Source organism: Epinephelus lanceolatus, chromosome 8 (assembly GCF_041903045.1).
Source record: "Epinephelus lanceolatus isolate andai-2023 chromosome 8, ASM4190304v1, whole genome shotgun sequence".
NCBI classification, from domain to species: Eukaryota; Metazoa; Chordata; class Actinopteri; order Perciformes; family Serranidae; genus Epinephelus; species Epinephelus lanceolatus.
Window position 1 is genome coordinate 30526185 of NC_135741.1, and position 22326 is coordinate 30548510.

The 22326-nt window shown below is 39.7% G+C and overlaps 3 protein-coding genes across 5 annotated transcripts; 2 read left to right on the plus strand and 1 right to left on the minus strand.

Moving 5' to 3' along the window:
• Positions 1-1344: 1344 nt before the first annotated feature.
• il17rb (interleukin 17 receptor B) lies at positions 1345-7136 on the plus strand. 3 transcript variants are annotated; one of them, XM_033628777.2, is made up of 10 exons: positions 1345-1532; positions 1629-1653; positions 2039-2152; positions 3937-4046; positions 4196-4322; positions 4595-4627; positions 4746-4760; positions 4856-4963; positions 5919-6202; positions 6284-7136. In XM_033628777.2, exons 1-10 carry the CDS (start codon positions 1455-1457, stop codon positions 6713-6715), a joined length of 1326 nt encoding a protein of 441 aa, XP_033484668.1. In that variant the 5' UTR covers positions 1345-1454; the 3' UTR covers positions 6716-7136. The 3 variants fall into 3 exon arrangements, with proteins under 3 accessions (XP_033484668.1, XP_033484669.1, XP_078026307.1); XM_033628778.2 differs by having other exon boundaries at positions 5919-6193; XM_078170181.1 differs by lacking the exon at positions 4746-4760.
• Positions 7137-10151: 3015 nt separating this feature from the next.
• On the plus strand, positions 10152-17312 carry actr8 (actin related protein 8). The gene is made up of 13 exons (XM_033628209.2): positions 10152-10424; positions 11880-12050; positions 12179-12289; positions 12616-12720; positions 12863-13036; positions 13204-13297; positions 13453-13585; positions 14323-14476; positions 14661-14756; positions 14931-15071; positions 15180-15489; positions 15577-15740; positions 16782-17312. The coding sequence occupies exons 1-13, from the start codon at positions 10290-10292 to the stop codon at positions 16923-16925; spliced, it is 1932 nt and encodes a 643-aa protein (XP_033484100.1). The 5' UTR covers positions 10152-10289; the 3' UTR covers positions 16926-17312.
• A 940-nt stretch (positions 17313-18252) lies between these two features.
• selenok (selenoprotein K) lies at positions 18253-20401 on the minus strand. The gene is made up of 4 exons (XM_033628460.2): positions 20292-20401; positions 19682-19772; positions 18900-18974; positions 18253-18352 (listed from the first exon to the last, which is right to left on the minus strand). Exons 1-4 carry the CDS (start codon positions 20308-20310, stop codon positions 18253-18255), a joined length of 285 nt encoding a protein of 94 aa, XP_033484351.1. The 5' UTR covers positions 20311-20401.
• Positions 20402-22326: the final 1925 nt, after the last annotated feature.

Here is a 22326-nt window from a genome sequence, read left to right on the forward strand (position 1 = left end):
ACAAGTCAGTCAGTCTGTTGCTTACATGAATACATAAATAAGATGAAAACAAAAAACATGAATAATATTCATAAACAAAAAGTAAATAAAACACCATGGATAATACTGAATAGTACATGTACTTAATTATAGTTAAAAAAAATAATTACTACCACAAGTAAACTATTTCAGTCAAAAATTGAATTACAATTGTGTGAAAAATGAGTCAAACTTCATGATAAAGAATACATTTCCAAAGACAAATCTGACTTTAAAATAACACTGCCTCAGAGTGTAGCTCAGACAATATTAGGATATTCTGATGTAAAATTAAAGCCCTATCAAATGTCATACACTAGCTAATCCCTGTCAGTTAAGGGGAAATGACCCATTACCGCAGACAAATGTGACTTGAGATTGATAGCAGACCACTTTAAAGTGTCTCTCAGACTGTAACACGCCATTTTGATGTAGAGTTTAAAAATAAAAGACCTTTAAAAGCTCACATAAGAGCCATTATCCCTCCAAAATCATATTCTAATTTAAAGGAAAAGGCCACAGACTTATTTCACTTGGAACTGATAGCAGACTACCCCAGAGTGTCATTCCAGGACATTCCGATGTGGATTTTCAAAATTAAAGCCCTCTAAATACTCTAATATTTGCTATGTTCCCTCTCAATTCAGATGGTATGAAAAGGAAACACCCTGCTGCATAGACGAATGTTACTTAAGATTGATAGCAGACCACTTTAGAGTGTCTCTCAGACAGTATCATGCCATTTTGATGTAGAGTTTAAAAATAAAAGCCCTTTAAAAGCTCACATATGAGCCATTATCCCCCCAAATTCATATTCTAATTTAAAGGAAATTACCTGTTGCCACAGACTTATTTCACTTGGGACTGATAGCAGGCTACCCCAGAGTGTCATTTCAGGACATTCTGATGTGGATTTTCAAATTAAAGCCCTCTAAATCCTCTCATATGAGCTATGTTCCTTCTCAGCTCAGATCGTTACATGGGAAGTTGTGAATTCAGTGTTTTGACTGAAACACAGTTTATTACAGTTATTTTTATTTTATCATCATTAATTTCATTATTCATACTTATTTATCTATTTATCATTGACAGACTGACTGACTTACTGAATAATTTAGAAGTTGCCTATTGATAGAAATATCGTTGTTTATGTAGGCTTATAACATTCACCGAAATGTAGCTTTTATTTTGAAGTACATTCTTACGCGCTCTTACCGTAATGCCGAACCGCAAAACAACACAGTTTGAGGTGGAGACTGGCTTGTGGGCGGGGCTACTTGGGGGTGTTGTCTGTATAAGTTAACACAGAAAAACTGAGAGTTCATTGAACAAGTGCACCCACCGTAGGACTGTAGTTATCCAGATACTGGGGATTGTAAAAGCTCATTTTTCTGTCTACATTTTTTTTGCGGTCCAACCAGGTGTTGGTGCTGCTGATGACGATGGTGATGATGTGGGGTGCCACACTGATTCTCATGTCCTTTGTCGCAGCCCAGGTGACATCACAAGAAATTGTAAGTTAAAGACTTTGGCGACTGAGCCATTACTTGATTAAGTTAAAATTAAAAGTGATTTAACTGATGTAGCTCATTCTTGGGATTTCTTTGCAGAAAGTGCAGTGTCATGAATTTAATGGTAAGTTATTTTTCATTCATATTCTTGATGAGATGAGACTTTGATGCCAATATCATGTTGTTTGAGCCTACAATAGGGTTTGGTCAAAAACAGAGATGCAGGGACCAGTCTTTTAATCTTTTTTGTTCTGTGTGATTCAGTTTTATTCTCCAGAACTTTAAGCTGTATTTTTTTTATTGATATTGAAATCATCAGGCAGAATGACAGTAGTGGAAATTCCATTGCCCCTAAATATAACCCACCAAAATAGCCTAAAGACTAATGAATATAAAGGCATGACTTGATAACAAACACAGTTGCATTACCAATTTTATTATTAGGCTATTATTATTATAATACAATTTGTATTATTATAAAGTGTGAACACCACTGTTGTCTCTTACAGATTTGCCTCCTAGCAGTGGACCCTCTCCTTCTGAGCTGGCAAACCTGACCGTGATGCTGGTGAAAGTAAGAGGAGAAGATATGTTGAACATAAGCTGGGCAGTCAACATTGATGGTAGGTGACAGCACATTTAATATTCATTTCCACATCATTCAACTTATAAAACCACCTAATGTTGTTGACTTTCCAAACACTTCTCTGACTCTTGAACCGATCATTCAATATGTCTTTTAAATACAAAAAGTAGCTTACTGGTTATACTGATCATTTGTTAAAACAGCCAGAGTTGTTACACCAATGTTTATCATATGACAGAAGAGATTTGCCAGGAACTCTTGACTTTTTTTTCCATTACAAACAGGACTTTGGTCTGGTTGAGGTGAAACTGCACTAGGCATAAAGCAAAAACGCTTAGGCTAAGCTGAAATAATTTCGCAGGCACACACTCAAAATGTAGGAAGCCCCTAATAGATTTTTAAAACACTGCACCCCAGAAGTACCATTTTTATACAAAATTATTGTCAAAAAATGGGATATTTGTATGACATAGGGGAGGTCATTTTATGTAGAAAATCATAAAAATTAGAATTATGAACATCCTCCGTTAATAGAAACACAAAATACATAAAACACTAAAACCTAGAATTATCAGAAATGTGTATATGTAGCAGAAATGAGACAGGAGACCCCCTGATGATAGAGAGACAGCAAAAACAGGCATTATGTTTGTGGGTTCTGCTGTGGAAATTCTCTGCTGCTGGTGAATAATGAAATAGAGATTTCTGCCGGCCGACAAGGTTTTTATTTTCTTTGCAAAGAAAAGGTCAATCAGCAGACGAGCGGTCAGAATGAAGAAAGACCCAGAGCATGGGGAAGGTTAAACATTTAAACCTGAGGACCGCCTCTTACGGTGTGTTTCACACCCTTCTGTCTGCGGCAGGGAGCGGCGCCCCTACCCATTGTTTTCACACTCTTTCGTCTGCCACAAGTATTGGCTCCGACCCCCTAGGGTGTGTTTCACACCTGGCATATCCTGCAGGATTTTGTATCTAGGTGGGAGGTTAAGAGGTGTAGACATTTGAAGTATTTGAAAACACAAAGAATAAACAAAGAAAATGAAATTACAATTACAGTTCTCTGTCCATCTGTCCCATTGTCGTGAATGGGATATGTCAAAATCGCTGCAAGAGAATTTCTTCAAATTTGGCACAAACGTCCACTTGGATTTAATGATGAACTGATTCGATTTTGGTGGTCACAGGTCAAAGTCACTGTGATCTTGTATGTCTCAATCTTGAGAAGGCGGTATCTCAAGAACACCTTCAGGGAATTTCCTCAAAATTGGCGTTCATTTGGACTCATTGATGAGCTGATTAGATTTTGGTGGTCAAAGGTCAATGCCATGGTGACCATGCATCTCTCTCATTCTTCTGAATGTGATATGTAAGTGTAGATAAATACATAAGTAAACTGTAAGTGCAACTTTATGCAACTAATATGACACAAAATGGGTATAACAATGGCACATACAATAGAGAGCATTCACTGTGAGAAATAACACTTATTGACATTGCTAAGACTAAGCAACAATAACAAGTAGGTTTGTGTAGGGTTGTGGGTGAGTTATGAGGATACAGTGTTGGTACAGTGGTGTGGCGTTAGAGTTGGCGGGGACTGTGGATTTAACTTAAAAGTGGTGGAGTGTGTTTTTGTGTGTATAAATGTTTGTATGTGTGTGTGGTTGTGGGATATGTTGCTGTGTGGAAGGGTAAACAGGAGAAGGAGGAAGGAGTAAAGGGAAGGAAAGGATGAGAGAACAGTTAGATGGTATATGTAATATATTTACACATACTGTATTTAGTCAGGAAGGATCTCTGACATTTTCTGTCCCTTTGCAGGTAGTCATGAATACCTGACTGGCATTCGGATCGTGATTTCGGGGCAAACACCGTACCATTGTGAATATCACCCGGCTTTTGCCAAGCCATACCTCCGAGGATCCGAGCAGGTATCATGGATAGAATCTTGACTAATTGTTTCTGTGTTGTTTAATTAGCGATTGTCTGCACAGCATGAGTTTAAAATGACAGACCTACCAAAGGGTATGGCAGGTTGAAAGTAAATTCAATGCAATGACTGTAATTTTTTCGATTCTAGAAATGGTTTTATTATTTGGTAAAAGCAAGCTACGGCTTCTATGTCATCCAAGCTGCCAGTCTCCCTCTGGGTCCGCCAGAGAGATTCTCTTACAAGTTTACCATGATCAGTGTACCTCGTCCAGCAAGTAAGCTCATTTTTCATGTCTCACTTTTTGCTCTCATGACGTTTTAATGTGACTGTTGTTTGTAATCCACACTGTGAGATAGTAAACTCAGTACGAGTCAAAAGCATTTAGTTCACATCTCATTTTTTAAGGCTTGTTATCAAAATGTGAAGGATACATGTTATGTAGAAGATAAAAATGTGTTTTGTAATCTCAATTATGGCTGCTATGTTGTTTCCATACAGGCAACAAAAGTATTTAAAAGTTTTAACCTTCTTCTCTGTTTTCTACAGCTGTCAAATCAAAGCATGTTACAGTTCCTACAGGTGAGCAATCTCATTTGCTTGTGCATGTGCATGTACATACTGTATAATGTAACTTACTCTACAACAAAGATGTTGATACTCTGTGTTTAACGAAACTTATTTAAATTTTTCACTGCAGCTGAGATCACCTCAGGTAAGATTCCACGATTACTTAAAACACGGTCAGTATAATTTAAATATAATTACATGAAGGAAAATGAGACGTGTGTTTTGTGTGTGTTTGTGCAGAATCAAGTAAAGTAGCTGTCCACGGTGACGTCAACTTCACCGGCACATTGGTGGCCATTTTCGGAGGACTGGTTGGCTTGATTATCCTGAGTTCCTGCTACATAGTGTGTAAGTACAGGACTTTTTAAATTACATTTAGTTGACAGAGGACCTATAGGCAGAGGTGTGGACCTGAGTCACATGAAAGAAAGCGAGTCAGACTCGAGTCACAAATTTGATGACTTTAGACTTGACTTGACAAAATCAAACACTGTAAGACTTGCAGCTTGACTTGGACTTGAGCCTTTTGACTTGAAACATTTGATACCTTCCCCCAAGCAAAGATTAAAGTCCATCTTCTTCTGTGTGACACAGATCAATTCATTTCCCTTAATTTCCTGAATCAACTAACATAACGCTATTCATTCCCAGCAAGTCGACACTTAATTCACCGGATGATCCGTTCAGTTTGAACCAATGTGACAACATCCAGTATAGTTACAGGAGAGAACCATGATGAACTAATGTTATGTTACTTAACACCAGAATAAACAAGTACAAATTTTATGAAACATTCATGATATTTGTAAAATGTAATATAGTATTACTCTGTTGTTAAAATGGCATTACATTCAGTGAAGAGCGCTTTATGATTGTTTGGAGCTTGAAACTCCAATTTTAGGACCAGGAACTTTACTGGGACTTGAGTGCAAAGACTTGAGACTTACTTGTGACTGCAAAACAACAGCCTGGTCACATCTCTGCCTAAGGCAACAAAATTGCAGATGATGAATGTGAGAAAATGCAGATGCAGGTGTTCACTCACCAATCTTGTTCACATGCTCTGACATGTTCTCAGTTACTATTGAACCATCTTTCTATTGCATTGCAAAGTAGCTCACCTTTAACCACTCTTGTGGCTAAAAGTCTTGTTATCTTGCACAAGAAACATGCTTCCCCTGCTAGATTTGAAACGTGGATTAAAGAAGTGCTGAAATGAAACAAGCTTTGGCTCACCAGAAACAAATTCAGAAATACCTTGATGACAACCACCATGTCCTTCCCTATGTTTGTTACTCTCCAGATAAAAGGTATGGAGCCAGCTTTGCCACCTTATTGGGTTTCAAAAAGTTGCCTACATCTCTTGTGATCCCCATCCCTGTCCTTGTGGTGTACCCTGCTGAAAATTCAGCCTTCCAGCGGGCCATAATAGAGCTGGCTGAGTTCCTGCAGTGGCACGGTGGCTGCAGTGTGGCTGTTGACATGTGGCAGCAGGGGAAGATCGCAGAGCTGGGGCCAATGCGCTGGCTGGCAGAACAAGCTAAAGCTGCGCACAGAGTGCTCATCGTTTGCCCACAGGTAGAAATTGTAAGTTGTGTGGAATAGTTATTTATTTTTTGCTGTATGATGAGGAGTGATTTAAAAAAACACTCTGTTCTCTTCTCTCAGCCTTCATCACAGCCCAGCCACTCTCCTCTTAACCACTCCTTCCCAGAACCCTCCATCCCAGCTGCAGCTCATGACCTTTACCCCCTAATTCTTAATATGGTGGCGAGCCATGCAAAGAGCGCCAGCGACTTGGCTAGGTTCTGGGTGGTGCAGCTGGGTGAGCAGCAGGACAAGAAGCCTTGTAACCTGGCGCCGCAGCTGAGGGCCTGCAAGACTTTTTGGTTGATGAAGGATTTGAATAAGCTGTGCAGGAGTCTTCATACCCAGAGTCAGGATGGCAAGAAGATGTCCAATCTGATCTTCAGACCAACAATTGACTACAGTGAAAAGTGTACAGTGAACATAAGAGAAGCTGTAGAAAAGCTGGGTGGACGTCAGTCAAGCATTTTCAGAGAGGGGGAACCATTGAGATCTGTGGTTGCTGTTGTTTAAACATCTGTAATGAAAATATTTAGATTGATGGATAAAGAGGATGCATCAAAATAGTTGATTGGTGAATAGCTGAGTCTTTAATTGTGCTTTGTAAATTGCATTTTTTATTTATTTTTTTAGAGATGGCATAGACCTATACTCACTTCTTTTTTGTGGAATCGATTTAAGAAATGAGATACTTGTTTGTTATGTGCATCAGGTTTTGTTTCAACATTCGGTGGGACGTATAAGAAGTTAAAGGTCTGTTTTCCTCCAGGAAATTTTGAGAGTCAAACACTTCATTTCCTGCATTCTGGTGAATTTTTTCTCACCAGTTTGTGGTGGAAATGTCTATTTTATGTAAAGAAAAAAAAATCAGCTGACAATTTGAAATAAAAATAAATCTACAATAATGTAATGTAATAAATATAATGGAATGTAATGCATTAAGGTCGTTGGGCATTCTGTTGCTTTCAAATATTTTTCACCTGTAGATCCACTTTTCTTATTTAATGTTATCCCTGCTGCGTCAACACACATGTTGGCATGATTTACTCTTTTCTTCTCCATTGTTTGGGGTAATATCCTCTCTAAATGTGCATGTTGCACCTATTCACATCAATGATACATTATTCATTTTAATAGATATACAGTACAGGCCAAAAGTTTGGACACACCTTCTCATTCAATGCATTTTCTTTATTTTCATGACTATTTACATTGTAGATTCTCACTGAAGGCATCAAAACTATGAATGAACACATGTGGAGTTATGTACTTAACAAAAAAAGGTAAAATAACTGAAAACATGTTTTATATTCTAGTTTCTTCAAAATAGCCACCCTTTGCTCTGATTACTGCTTTGCACACTCTTGGCATTCTCTCCATGAGCTTCAAGAGGTAGTCACCTGAAATGGTTTCCACTTCACAGGTGTGCCTTATCAGGGTTAATTAGTGGAATTTCTTGCTTTATCAATGGGGTTGGGACCATCAGTTGTGTTGTGCAGAAGTCAGGTTAATACACAGCCGACAGCCCTATTGGACAACTGTTAAAATTCATATTATGGCAAGAACCAATCAGCTAACTAAAGAAAAACGAGTGGCCATCATTACTTTAAGAAATGAAGGTCAGTCAGTCCGGAAAATTGCAAAAACTTTAAATGTGTCCCCAAGTGGAGTCGCAAAAACCATCAAGCGCTACAACGAAACTGGCACACATGAGGACCGACCCAGGAAAGGAAGACCAAGAGTCACCTCTGCTTCTGAGGATAAGTTCATCCGAGTCACCAGCCTCAGAAATGGCAAGTTAACAGCAGCTCAGATCAGAGACCAGATGAATGCCACACAGAGTTCTAGCAGCAGACCCATCTCTAGAACAACTGTTAAGAGGAGACTGCGCGAATCAGGCCTTCATGGTCAAATAGCTGCTAGGAAACCACTGCTAAGGAGAGGCAACAAGCAGAAGAGATTTGTTTGGGCCAAGAAACACAAGGAATGGACATTAGACCAGTGGAAATCTGTGCTTTGGACTGATGAGTCCAAATTTGAGATCTTTGGTTCCAACCGCCGTGTCTTTGTGAGACGCAGAAAAGGTGAACGGATGGATTCCACATGCCTGGTTCCCACTGTGAAGCATGGAGGAGGAGGTGTGATGGTGTGGGGGTGTTTTGCTGGTGACACTGTTGGGGATTTATTCAAAATTGAAGGCACACTGAACCAGCATGGCTACCACAGCATCCTGCAGCGACATGCCATCCCATCCGGTTTGCATTTAGTTGGACGATCATTTATTTTTCAACAGGACAATGACCCCAAACACACCTCCAGGCTGTGTAAGGGCTATTTGACCAAGAAGGAGAGTGATGGAGTGCTGCGGCAGATGACCTGGCCTCCACAGTCACCGGACCTGAACCCAATCCAGATGGTTTGGGGTGAGCTGGACCGCAGAGTGAAGGCAAAGGGGCCAACAAGTGCTAAACACCTCTGGGAACTCCTTCAAGACTGTTGGAAAACCATTTCAGGTGACTACCTCTTGAAGCTCATGGAGAGAATGCCAAGAGTGTGCAAAGCAGTAATCAGAGCAAAGGGTGGCTATTTTGAAGAAACTAGAATATAAAACATGTTTTCAGTTATTTCACCTTTTTTTGTTAAGTACATAACTCCACATGTGTTCATTCATAGTTTTGATGCCTTCAGTGAGAATCTACAATGTAAATAGTCATGAAAATAAAGAAAACGCATTGAATGAGAAGGTGTGTCCAAACTTTTGGCCTGTACTGTATATACCCCTGGGCTTTAATAGCTCATATGTGATGTCATGAGAGTGGAAATTTGGACAAGAAGAAACTGTGTCAAGAATTTGGTAAGTTATTGATCGGCTTGTGTATGCACTTTTGTGGACAATGCACATTTATTTCTTCTATATTGACATTGCATTGTATGTTTCCATATGGTGCAAATAAACCTCTCTCAAAGCATTCTCATTTGTTAACATTTCTTGGTGCAAGCTATTTTTCAGAACAATTTATGCTTTTAAGAAATGATGGGGAGAAAATTGGCCATATCAAAAAGTGGTGTGTCCCCAGCGTACAGTGTAAATGACACTTATGGATTAACGGGTATAATGTGTCAGTAGTTGAAGTATCAAATCAAATCAAACCAAATTTATCTGTATAGCACATTTAAAAACAACTGGACTTAAGTGCTGTACAAATTAAAGTGAACGGCTCAAGAATAGTGTGCAAACACAATGACAAAAGCACATATGATCATAATTTAAGATTATTATCATTATTTATTAGAATATGGAGAACATTTCATTTCACAGGAGAAGTCAGATGATACTGGGCTCTCTGCCAAAGCTATAAACTGCAGCAGCATATGTGGCACTATACAGTTACAGTATAGAATACACATTTGTCCAGTAAGGAATTAACTATCCTATTGGGGATAGGCCAGGGGGCCCAGTTGTAGACCAGGGACTCAGTCAAAAGTGGAGACGCCCCAGTTGTTTTTTTGCTTCTCAGTCTGAGAATCACATTTCAACTAAATTCATTGGGGCTGTACTGCTACAACTTTACTTGATCTGGCTAATTTCAGCTGTTGCATTTAGATATTGTTGAAACTGCCATTTGCTGAGTCAGTGTGCTGCCTGTATGACTATTCTCTGCTTGTTCTTCTGTTATGCTCCATTTTAGCATTTACCATTTTACAGCAGGCTACTGTCATTGTGACTTGAGGCCACAGTGGCTGTTGTTCAGCAATAGTTATGCTTTGGTAGTGAGTATCTCAGTAGAGTACAGTTATTATATTTCCTTCATAATATACACATACTTGAGCTACAGTAAGTCTACATGAACATTTGCAAAGCAGTGAGTCAGGTAAGAGGCAGTGCAAAGAAGACAATCTCTGTCGACAAATAGAAATGTCTGTTTTGTACCACGTGATCAAACACGGAAGTACATTCTACCGTTAGCACAACTTTTCATACAGAGGAAGGTCCCGCTTGTTGTTGTGTTTTGAAGCACTTCACAAATACAACAAGGTTGCGACTCGTTATTTCTGACTGTTTAGTCTTCTAAATATATCAGTAAGCATGACTCAGGCTGAGAAGGAGCAGGACAACGGGAAGGAGAAAGAAAAGGAACGAGACAAGGAGAAAGAGAAGGAGCAACAACGTGGGGTGAAAAGACCCATCGCTCCTCCGGCCATCCCAGACCCACTGCAGGAGGTGAGACGGGAAGTCGAGTGTTACAGTTGTTGTCCAATGTTCACATTTCTATTAAGTAGCCGAATATCATCGTCTCAGTCTTTCTAATTTAGCCTATTTAGCTTTCATAGGCACAGCTGGCCCCTCTTTTGGACTGCCAGGGGCTTAACATCAGTTACTTAAACGTATGTGTTAGTTAGAGGGGGACTGATAGTATACTCAGTAGTTTACTGTCTGATAGTATACTCAGTAGTTTGCTGTGTCTGACAGTATACTCAGTAGTTTACTGTGTCTGATAGTATACTCAGTAATTTACTGTCTGATAGTGTACTCAGTAGTTTGCTGTGTCTGACAGTATACTCAGTAGTTTACTGCCTAAAAATGTACTCAGTAGTTTACTGTCTGATAGTATACTCATCAGTTTGCTGTCTGACTGTATACTCGGTAGTTCACTGCCTAAAAGTATACTCAGTAGTTTACTGTCTAATAGTGTACATAGTAGTTTACTCTCTGACAGTATACTTACTGTCTGATAGTATACTCAGTAGTTCACTATCTGACAGTATACTCAGTAGTTTACTGTCTGACAAACTCAGTAGTTTATTATCTGACAGTACTCAGTAGTTTACTGTCTGACAGTATACCCTATAGTTTACTGTCTGACAGTATACTCAGTAGTTTACTGTCTGATAGTATACGTATACTATCAGACAGTAAACTTAACCGTCAGTCTGGGGAAAACCCTTTCTTTCTTTTAGCATGACAGTTTTACATCTATAGTAGTGTTGTCAAAAATATCGATTTATCCTTACAAATCAATTCTGAATATTTCAAACTGTTTCAGTACTCATTTTCCATAGTATAGATACTCCGGTACCAGATGTGCTTTCTTGCTTTCTCTTATTGTCAATTTTTACTACAGTCATTCTGCTGTTCTCTGCTACTAACCCAGAAAAGAAAAGTTATTATTGTCATGTTATATTTTTCTTTAATGCCCTCACTGTCAGTTTTCCCTGTGGTATCAAGAATGGTATTGAGTGTCAATATTTTTCACGGTATTGTGTTGAAGTCAGAAATTCCAGTATTGTAAAAACACATTTCAAGAGAGAAATTGTTTTCTGTGTTTGGTGTGGAAGAAATTGACTGAGCTGCACAGAGCCCTGATCTAAACCCCATGCAACACCTTTGGGGTGAACTGGCATGTTGACTGTGAGCTGGACCTTATCACCCAGCATCAGCGTTGGACTACCTTAATGCCCTTGTGGCTGAAATGGGGGCAAATCCTTGCAGCCAGGTTCAGAAATTGTGTGGAAAGCCTATCCAGAAGAGTGGAGGTTGTTAAAGCAGAATGTTAATGCCCACAGTCTTGTTATGACATATTCAGCATGTGGGTGTAATGGTCAGATGTCCATTACTGACATGGTTTTGCTTATGCTGATCATGTCATCGCATTCCTTTTTTTTTTTTTTTTTACAGCAAATACAGAGCAATTTTATAGTTGTCATCCACCCTGGCTCAAGGACACTCCGCATTGGTCGAGCAACAGACACTCTTCCGGTGACACTCCCACATGTGATAGCACGCAGACACAAGCAAAGTGGACAGCCCAGATGTGAAGACTCCTGGCTGCTGAGAGATGGTCTAAATGTAAGTCACTCATGACCAGATACACCCACAGTACAGTTTGTTTCTCTCCATCTCACTCCCACTCAGATTAATTTCATATTTGTGTCAGTATTCATTTACCCTCATTGCTTCTTTTTCCTGCCTGACAGAAACCAGAGAGTAATGAGCAGAGGCAGAATGGGCTTAAAATGGTCGACCAGGCAATCTGGTCCAAGAAGATGTCGAATGGAGTGCGGAGGACACCCGTGTCCGCTGAACAGGTGTGTGTTAGTATTATATGACAGAGCTGCATATGTTGCATAATTCTGCAACATTCACAGGCAGTGGCAACATGATACAATAACATATTTGCTTTTAAATTGTTTGGTGTAAGTGACATTTCTATTTATTTGACAGAAATATTGAGCACTTTGCATCGCTGTATGAAAGGTTCTAGAGTAAATAAAGGGTTGATTGGTTGATTTTAATTGTAATGAATAATTCTGGTGTTGTGCTAGTGTCTTGTACGGTGTTTTTTCATGTGCAGAAATTTATAACATTTTTTATACGTGTGTGTGTGTGTGTGTGTGTGTGTGTGTGTTTTAAGGCCAGAGCTTATAACTGTCAGATCCGTCCGGCAGTGCTAGACACCAGCTCTAGGGTGAAGTGGACCAACACAGCCCACCAGCCTCCTCATCTGGTGGGAGAGGAGGTCAGTGCATGTGTCTAAAGTGTCTGATCATCCTATAAAATAAGACATCTAAAACTGTTACCTTAACTCTTTGTCAGTTGTATCCGTTTTACTCATACTTTCTGTCTCTCTTCCCCCCACCTTCCACCCTGCCATCATCCAGGCTCTTTATGTGAATCCATCTGACTGTTATAACATCCACTGGCCTGTTGTCAGAGGTCAGCTCAATGTGCATGCCAGGCCCGGGGGCTCACTGACAGCTGTCCTGGCTGACCTCGAAACCATCTGGAGTCATGTTATTCAAAAGCATCTGGAGATCCCCCTCAAAGATTTAAAGGTAGGAGAAACCTTCTCACCTCTTCATATCATGTTCCTCTGTGAGGCATAATTAGTAGTGCAACATGTTGAAACTAGAAAATAATGAAAAATGTCATCAAATTGCTCTGACAGTAGAATCACTTGAATCTCCCACATTAATGCTTCGCTTTTGTGACTGGACACTAGTATTACAGATGCATCCTACTGGTCCCCGACATCTACAACAGGCAGCACATCAAAGAAGTTGTCAACATGCTGCTGCTTAATATGGGCTTCTCAGGTATCACACACAATTATACCTGTATGGCTGAGCACATAACAACAACATACCAACACACTGTTATATTCATCAACAGCCTGTTCAGGGTAGGCTAAGGAACTACCAAATCTGTGTCTCCTGGCATCACATCTGTCCTCTTGTGTGCGTGTGTACAGCGATCATAGTGCACCAGGAGTCGGTGTGTGCTACATTTGGCAGTGGGCTGAGCAGTGCTTGTGTCGTGGATGTCGGAGACCAGAAAACCAGTCTTTGTTGTGTAGAAGACGGAGTGTCCCATCGGAACTCCAGGTGAGACTGAGAGACAATTTCATGTTAAATGTATGTCTATGAATTTTTTTTTTTTCACCAAATACCATAGATCCATTTTACATTTACATACAGTAGATAACAATTCTGAATGTTTGCAAAGGAATAATTATAGTTTCTGCTGAGCTCATGTTGATATTTGTACTATGTAAGCCACAATGTTGGAACCCACTGGCTGTCGATCTGACGATGACAAAGCCTCTAGGAATGAGGGTCAGTATTTCGGGCTGATCTGGTGTAGCCACTGGACACCTGAGTCAAGACCTCCTCTTCCGTGTGCCGTTCATTTTGAATTATCTCTATAAACAAATATCTGCATATGAATGCGGACGATAGCCAATGCGTTGCAAGACTGCATTTTGGCATGCATGTGTTCCACCTCTATGTATGGACTTTTTAACTGCCGTTCAGACGTGATTGGTCAATACTATTTGGACGACAAATAGACAATAAATGAAAACCAGAACGCCTCCAATACCAAAATCTCTTTATAGAGATTGTGGGAGTGCCTGAAGGGTCAAGTGGGAATTTTGTTTCTGGAATTATTTTGGAATTGTGCAATAACTTTTGCGTTATGTATTGAGTTTCATTTTCGTGTGTTGTGTGTTGGTCCAGTAGTAATACACTGCCAATTTAGGGAAACAAAGAATTTCAGGAAAGAAAATGTTTCGAGGGCTCCACAGTAATACATTGTGTGTCCTGTCTGTTGGATTTTGCAGACTGTGTTTGGCGTATGGTGGCTCGGATGTGACCCGTACTTTCTTCTGGCTCCTGCAGAGGGCGGGCTTTCCTTACAGAGACTGTCAGCTGTCCAGCAGACTGGACTGTCAGCTCCTGCAGCACCTGAAGGAGACTTTCTGCCATCTAAACCAAGTGTGTTTTGGTCAGGGGGTGGAGTCCGGGTGTATAGAGGGAGTACTGGGGAACTGTAGCCTGTATGTTGAGCAGTTTCAGTCAAGCAGTCTGTGTCTGTTTCAATCCCTATAGATGGGCGCAGAATTCTGTAGTTATTCAGATAAATTCCAAATTATGTCTCTCTGACACTTATTCTTAACAGGACATATCAGGACTACAAGATCATGAATTCCAGACACGTTTCCCAGAAGCCCCAGCTTTTCTCTACCAAGTTCGACTAGGGGATGAGAAATTACAGGTACGTAGTTCAAGCAACAATGAAAAACCATGCTTTTTAAAACTGATGCTGAAATCCATTTGACATTGTCCTGTCTCCAGCTTGTGTACTGGAATTACTTTTCATCTGTGGCTCTATTTGTGTCCCCCCCCCTTCATTTTTTTCTGGCTCATGTGTATATATTATATATATCAGGCACCCATGGGTCTCTTCTACCCGACCACGTTTGGCATCGTAGGTCAGAAGATGACATCACTTCAGTACCGTTCCCAAGGCGACTCGGAGGATCCTCATGATGAACACTACCTGCTGGCCACACAGAGCAAACAGGACCAGGTAACACACACTCACACATATGCACACATCATTTCTTTACATAGAGGCCCTGTGGGTCTTGTTGTTATTATTATTATTCCTTTTAATTCTCTCATTTTTTTTCACCAGTCCTCCAAATCTGCTGCTGACAGAAAGGCTATTTCCAGACCAGGTGGTGGTTTGGATGGTGAGATGAGCAGTCAGGGAGGTATTGGGGAGCTCTCTGACCTGACGAGGGGCTGTGGGAGTGGTGTTGGTGGAGGAGGAATGAAAGGGGAGATGGAGCTTGGGCCTGCCCAGGGGGAGTGTCTGATGGGCGCTGGAGAGGTGGAAGAGCCCCTGTCTGCACACCTCTCCAGGAAGACCGCTATCATGAGCCAGTTTGAGAGCAAAGCACTGGGCCTGGATAAAGCCATCCTGCATAGCATCGACTGCTGTGGTACGGCCGGAGAATGAAGTGCAGATGTTTTATAGTGCCCAGGATGTCCTGTTTTAGCTCACCTTGTATTTTTTTTTACTTTTATAGGATCAGATGAAACCAAACGTAAGATGTACAGCTCCATCCTGGTAGTGGGAGGAGGGCTTATGTTTCATGGTGCTCAGGAGTTTCTGCTTCACCGCATCATCAACAAGATGCCGCCCTCATTCAGAAGACTGGTAGACAACGTGGAAGTTATCACACGGCCAAAGGTAACCTGCGATATGTTGTACTGAGTCTTTAGGGTTGGGCCAGTGTAAAAAATTTCAGACTGGTTTGGTATTAGGCCAAACACCAGACCAGACCGGTATACTGAATTTTATCAGTAGGTGTTGCACTTGACTCAGCAGATGTTCCGGAGTTGAACATAATCACCGTGTCCTAATGGCAAATGAGGCGTCTATCACGTTGCATCATGCAACATCGGAGTTCTCTGTGTCCACATCGAATTCATCAAATATGCACTTCTGTTACGTCATGTCAACAAACCACATAGATAACAGCTGTGAGTTAGCGATGTGCCATCTACTCGCAATCTACTTGCTATCTCCTATAGTTGTAGTTTTTAAATTGAAAACATGTTTTTGTGATATGCTCTAGAAATGATACACAATATAGCAAACAGCAAGTCGCTTAGGTTGTTATTAGTGATGGTCATTTACCAGAAACTTTAGCTCCCTGGCAATCTCCCTCAAACCAGCTGCCACCTTATTTAGGTTTTTGTAGTGAAATAAGGAGACAACTTATTGGTAATTACCCTATACATCTTTATCAATCAGCCGTTTCTCGTCCACTGTGGTATTTTTAAAGCTAGTGACCGGAATAAATAGAAACAGGGCGTCCGACAAAAGTTCAGACAGCTCTTTTGTTGGCTTTTAATTTACCAGAATATGTCATAATGACAAATGCCAGTTCAGCCGGTTTACATAAAATCAAACCGGTTTGAGCTTGTATACTGGACCGGACCGGCAGAACCGGAAAACGAGTCATAGTCATAAAAATATTAGGGATCTGTAATGCAGGCAAAGTAGGGTTTCGTTCAGTGGCATTAATTTTTTTTTTTTTTTTTTTTAAATGTCTACTTATGTCAAAGGTTGGGAGTTAGTAAGATGAGTGCTATGCACAAGAAACTATATATATATATATATATATATATATATATATATATATATATCTATATTTGAGAAACAAGTAGTAAAATGCTACACACAACTCCTCTAATGTACTTGTAAACTGATGTGGATGTGCTCTAGGACATGGACCCTAGGCTGATATCGTGGAAGGGTGGAGCAGTGCTGGCATGTCTGGACACCACTCAGGAAATGTGGATCCACCAAAGGGAGTGGCAGCGCTTTGGTGTTCGAATGCTCCGTGAGAGAGCTGCCTTTGTCTGGTGAAACCAACACGGTGTCTACACAGGAGGCGTAGCTTGGGCAGTGTGTCAGCGGAGCAGCAGCTTCAGTGCTCAGTGTCCACACACAGGATGATTTCAGGCACAGTTAAACATGCAGAAAGACTCAGTAGCTCTAAATGTCATGACTCTTGATCAAATTCATGCAGAACGTAAATCTGTGTTGTGGAATGAAAACCACAAGTGTTTGACAGCACTGCCAACACCATGTGGAAAATTTTCACCAATCTGTATTTTCCACTTGTGTTGCCTGTTTTTTTTTCCAACATAAACCCAGATGAGGTCATTATTGTGTAACTTTTGAACAGTATTCTGTAAATAGTGATGCAATTCTCCCATGTCCCTGTGTGTAAATAAACCTGTCACAGTTGTATACACAGTGTTGCATTTGATATGAACAAACAAAATCCAGCTCACTTTGTATTAGAAACATATTGAATGTCATGAGGTTGGCTCCAGTCGCAAAGTATCCCTAACAGAATCTCAAAAACTCAATGTTTTTCAGACTTGTGTGCATAATGCAACCTTTGCAGGTGAGTTGAGAGAATGACAAATGCCTCCACCTGCTCTGCCACATTTGCCACAGAGTATTCTATAGTATCTTCACATTACCAACATTTAATTACAGAGTCAAAAGTATGTCATATCATTTTGTCAGTATAGCTCTACATAGAGACATGTTGTGTTGTTACTAAGTGTGAACATACTGGAACAAGACATGCTCAGTTGTAACATCGCACATTTTTATTCAGTCAGAAGGATACAAAACAATCTAACTTCATGTTTTCCAGGACCCATAATCATAACCAAAATGTCAGTGACACGCATCTCTGTGAGACTGGTGTGAAAAGAAAGTGGAAGGAAAAAGGAAGAAGCACGAAAAGGGAGAAAATTATGTGGATAGCTGCTGCATCAGCCATTCTGGCCCCTACGTGTAGGAATTCCCAGAAAGGCGTCAAGAAACTGCTCATGGCAGCAGCAGCTGATGAAGAGGGGCTTCAGCACTGTGACATCACCATTGTTCTTTATGTTCTCAGCAAACAGACACCGTGCCAAGCCCCACGCCTACACTGGATGTGTAGGCATTTACCTAGAAAGAAGAGAGAGTTATACAGGGGAGGAGTAAGAATGTCTTCACATCATTTACAAATATCTGTTGGGCATTGCAAAAAACAACTGGGAAATGTTTACATTCTTCACAGCTTAGTCTTTTAACTCATAGTTTGTGTTACAGGCTCCAGAAATAGAAGTTGCCAGATATCAACAAGGAGTTTATCTAATGAATAATATTTTAGTTAGAAGAAAACTATTTCTCACCTTCCTCATCCTCCTCCACCCATTGGTGGAGGGGTGGGACCTGCACCGTGGTTTATTCTTCCAATCTGTCTTCTGCCACCAGGGGGACCTGGGGGACTGAAAAAGTAAGCAACAGAGGAGAGAGAACAATATTTTAAAATGAGGATAAATGTCTTAAAAGGGTCATAATAAGCTCTTGAGTATTGTTTGTCATTTTCTAGTCTATCTTAGATATTTCAAACTAAAGTGCAAGGGATGGGCAACATAAATGAAAAACACAATCTCTTCCTGAAATACACTTAACTAACAATGCAACAGTTAACTCAAAACTGCTGTAGTGGGCATCAGCATAACATCATGTTTAAACTCTGCAGAGTAGCTCTCATGTCAGAACTCTGTTTAAATTATAAAATATTTTAAATTAAAGTCTCATAACCAGTGGGTGTTCTACATTGATCCAAAAGGGCAGTTAAAGATTTTACACCAATGTATTCCAAATAAAATTCTAAACTAGTTCCTACATATGACAAAAACATGCTACCACACGGACTACACTCTCACCATCAGATTAGGTAACCATCAATGTAACGATATAGGGAAATGAGGGCCTGTCCCCAGTGTGTGTGTGTGAATATGGAGACATGAGTGCGCCCCGGAGACCTACCCTCTGTTATCAGTGAAGCGTGACGTGGCAGAGTTTCCATCTTTTGTCATGTCAGGGTGAATCAATGTCTTAAAACTGGTAGAGGACAAACAAGATCAGAGCGGACAGCAGTGTTAAGTGGTGATACAAAAATATCATTGTTTTACTTAATTCTTTGGTACATGACTAAATACCTGAAAAAAACCACCTGCCATTCCCATCCACCTCATTAGCAAATGTTAGCATGCTGATGCCCAAATTCTTCTCTTTATCAAATAATAAATTCACTGACAAGGCCAGTTGAACACAGTATTAAAACCCTTATGTTTCTGAGGAGTAAAAATAAAATATCTAAAAAAGATAATACATTTAATTGCATAAACTGTAAATAATCAAAACAAAAAAATAGAATTCATAATTTAAAATTGTCTTGATCATTAATTTGTAATTAATTTCTAGAGATTACTAAGGAGGCAGAATTTACTACAAAAAGCATCAAAAAGGGTGGTTTTCATACATTTTTCTTTGTTTATAATATGTGTTAATAAGGTCTTCTAGCTTCCCTAAAGCCATATATTAAAATGTTGAGCGTGGTAAACGGTGTATCTGCTATACATCAACATGTCAGCACTGTCACTGTGAGTATGTTTGGGTGCTGACATTAACATGTAGCATAAGTATGTACAGCCTCACAGAGCTACTGTTGTGGCTTTAGACTCCTGTAGCTATCTTACTATTCCACCACTTCACATCAGTTTTACTGGCAACAGGGCAACGACATTAGACAAATTTGTAACACTTACAACAGGCCGATGAACTCCACTGCTCCCCAGAACAGATCGACCAGTAAGGACAGTCTCCATGGTGACTGGAACCTGCTGTCCAGGACCTGACCTGAGAAATGGGTGAGACAACAAGGATCGGGTGATGATAGACGGAATAGCTTGTGAGGTTATTCACATTGAAAGCCAATAGTGTGTGTACGCATTCCTCCTCCGTTTATATGTTAATGGTTTAACCGGCTGTACCTCTTTAACCTAGCTTTCAGTACACTTTGGCTAACAGCTAATCCGATTTTGAAAGCGAGACACAAAACAGCACGGCCCTCACTCAACGAACTACAGCAATAACACTAACATGTTAAACTGAACAGTGGATTAAACACCAGTAGACACCTTTTTGTAGAAGACTCGCTGGATTAATTCACTTATTCCTACTACGCAGACCCAGCCAGTCTAAGATAGCTGTTAGTTAGCTGAATTCAGCCCAACGACCTGCTAAAGCTACGCATTTCAGATTAAAGTATAAAGTTATTTGAAAAAGTTCGGCACAGAAAATTATATCAACAACAAAGCTACATTTTCCTACAGAAGAGATGAGAAAACGGTTTAAGACACAGGACAAACCACTCACCGTTGGACACGTACACCATCTTTCTGAAAGTAACAACACAGCTACCACAGCTGTGTGTTTACTACTGGAAATGCACTTCCGGGTTCGTTGTTGCGTCATTCTCAAACGCGCATGTGTGAAAAAAAAATACTGAATACTTTATGTATGTCAGCGCTTTTTAATGTAAACAATATATTTCTCTCACATTTCCTATAGAGTTTATAATAATTACCATTCAAACAGAATTGTTTATGGTTTATGTTTGTTGAAACGTGTGATTTCAAATTTATGATCTTTTTGGAGACTTTTTTTTTTCATATCCTTCCTGTCCGGTGAAAAACATGTATTAATACTGTTTGACTGAGCTCATGAAAAATTTACTTTTTAAAAATAAGTGATTCTCACAGTACAGTGATGCTACAAATATATGATGATTTTATAGATTATGATGCATTGCTGCAGATTAAACTACCAAAAACAATCTTAAACATCTACAGCAGTAAGGTGCAGCACACACATAAATGCACCAGTAATATTAATAAAAAAACATCATACTGCTATATAGTTAAACACTAACAGGGATATTTTTTCTGCAGTGTGAGTGCTTTTACTTGATACTTTACTGATGCTTACATACTTTTACTTTTGAGTGAATGCAGGACTTTTACTTGTATTGGAGTATTTTCAGTGGTGTTGACGCTTTTACTTAACTAAAGGATCTGAATCCTCATTCCACCACTATTTTATTGTAATGTCTTGTCCTGAGAGGTGTTTCTAATATACTGTCTAGCCTCACTGATCTAAATGGGGTGGATACAATATAGAAACATTATTACGACATCAGAGCTGAGTATATTTCTACTCAAACAATAGAACACAGGCTTTGTTTTTTAAGTGTAATGTTTTAATATGCAGTAAAAACATTACGTTGCCTGATGCTTTGTGTCCCACTCCCATCCCTGCCAAAGCTACGCACATGCTACAAACACGACATTATGTGTACAAAAGCAAAGGTGGCATGGAAGGGATGTGATGATTCAGATTCAATACCTTAGAGTTGGGTCAATCAATACATTTGTAGCAAAGATTAAGTGGTGCCTGTGAACATTTCCAAAGTTTCATTTCATGAGGTCATTTTTACATTTTGTAAAAGTAGACAAAAGTGCTTCATCTGCACCATCCAGGTTGCTGAAGTGACATTCTGAAATCTGGAGTTTGTTTTTGTTTAGGGCCTGAGTGAAGCTGAGATGAGAGGAGCAAGCAGCAACCACTGCAGTTGAGCATGATAGTTTGAGAACCTGTCGACCAAGCCCCAAAACATACAGTACTTCTCTGTTACCCTCAATGCCCTCATGATACATCAAAACATATTTTAGAAAACCCCCATCAAGACATCATATGAGACACATATTATGGAGCTTTACTGCTAAGAATCTAACATCTTATGGAATAAAACACAACTTCATATTTCATAAAGTATGTTGCAACTGTGACTTCAATACAGTATGACTTTTTGAGACAGTGCTGGAATTATATACTCCTAGGGGATTGTAGTTGCTACTTGGTTTCACATCTTATCCACAAAAGTTTTTTCTTGATAGATATAACCTCAAGTAGGCCACACTTTACAGTACAAGATAGGGTGTAAAACAGCAGGTATCATCTCAGCATGACTTGGGTCAACATATCAGGGACAAACTCAATTTTTTAATTCATTAACTGTTTTAAGCTGAGTGTTTTCCTTTATCATAACAATATCATAATATTTCTGTTAAACATCTACGATATGGATATTTTCAACTATTTAGGCTAATTCTTAACAGTCTACATTTAAGGTATGTTTGCTGGTAAACTAGGAGAAATGAAAAAGCTTAGGAAATGCCTGAATATTGCACCATTTAAATTCATGCAAAATAAATAATATAGAAACTGAAATGTTATTTCAGATTCCTGGTGACATATAACAGCTGATGACACAAAGGGATGAAGGCATTCTGTGGTTTTACATTATTCTGATAAATCTGGATATATGACAAAGGCTGAAATACAACACATT

Bases quoted from the DNA above. Each gene is read 5' to 3' on its own strand.
- actr8 (XM_033628209.2), top strand. From the start codon at position 10,290: ATGACTCAGGCTGAGAAGGAGCAGGACAACGGGAAGGAGAAAGAAAAG. The intron at 12,290-12,615 runs GTGTGTGTTAGT...GTGTGTTTTAAG, and splicing joins CACCCGTGTCCGCTGAACAG to GCCAGAGCTTATAACTGTCA. The intron at 13,037-13,203 runs GTAGGAGAAACC...ACTGGACACTAG, and splicing joins TCCCCCTCAAAGATTTAAAG to TATTACAGATGCATCCTACT.
- il17rb (XM_033628777.2), top strand. From the start codon at position 1,455: ATGACGATGGTGATGATGTGGGGTGCCACACTGATTCTCATGTCCTTT. The intron at 1,533-1,628 runs GTAAGTTAAAGA...ATTTCTTTGCAG, and splicing joins AGGTGACATCACAAGAAATT to AAAGTGCAGTGTCATGAATT. The intron at 4,323-4,594 runs GTAAGCTCATTT...TGTTTTCTACAG, and splicing joins CAGTGTACCTCGTCCAGCAA to CTGTCAAATCAAAGCATGTT.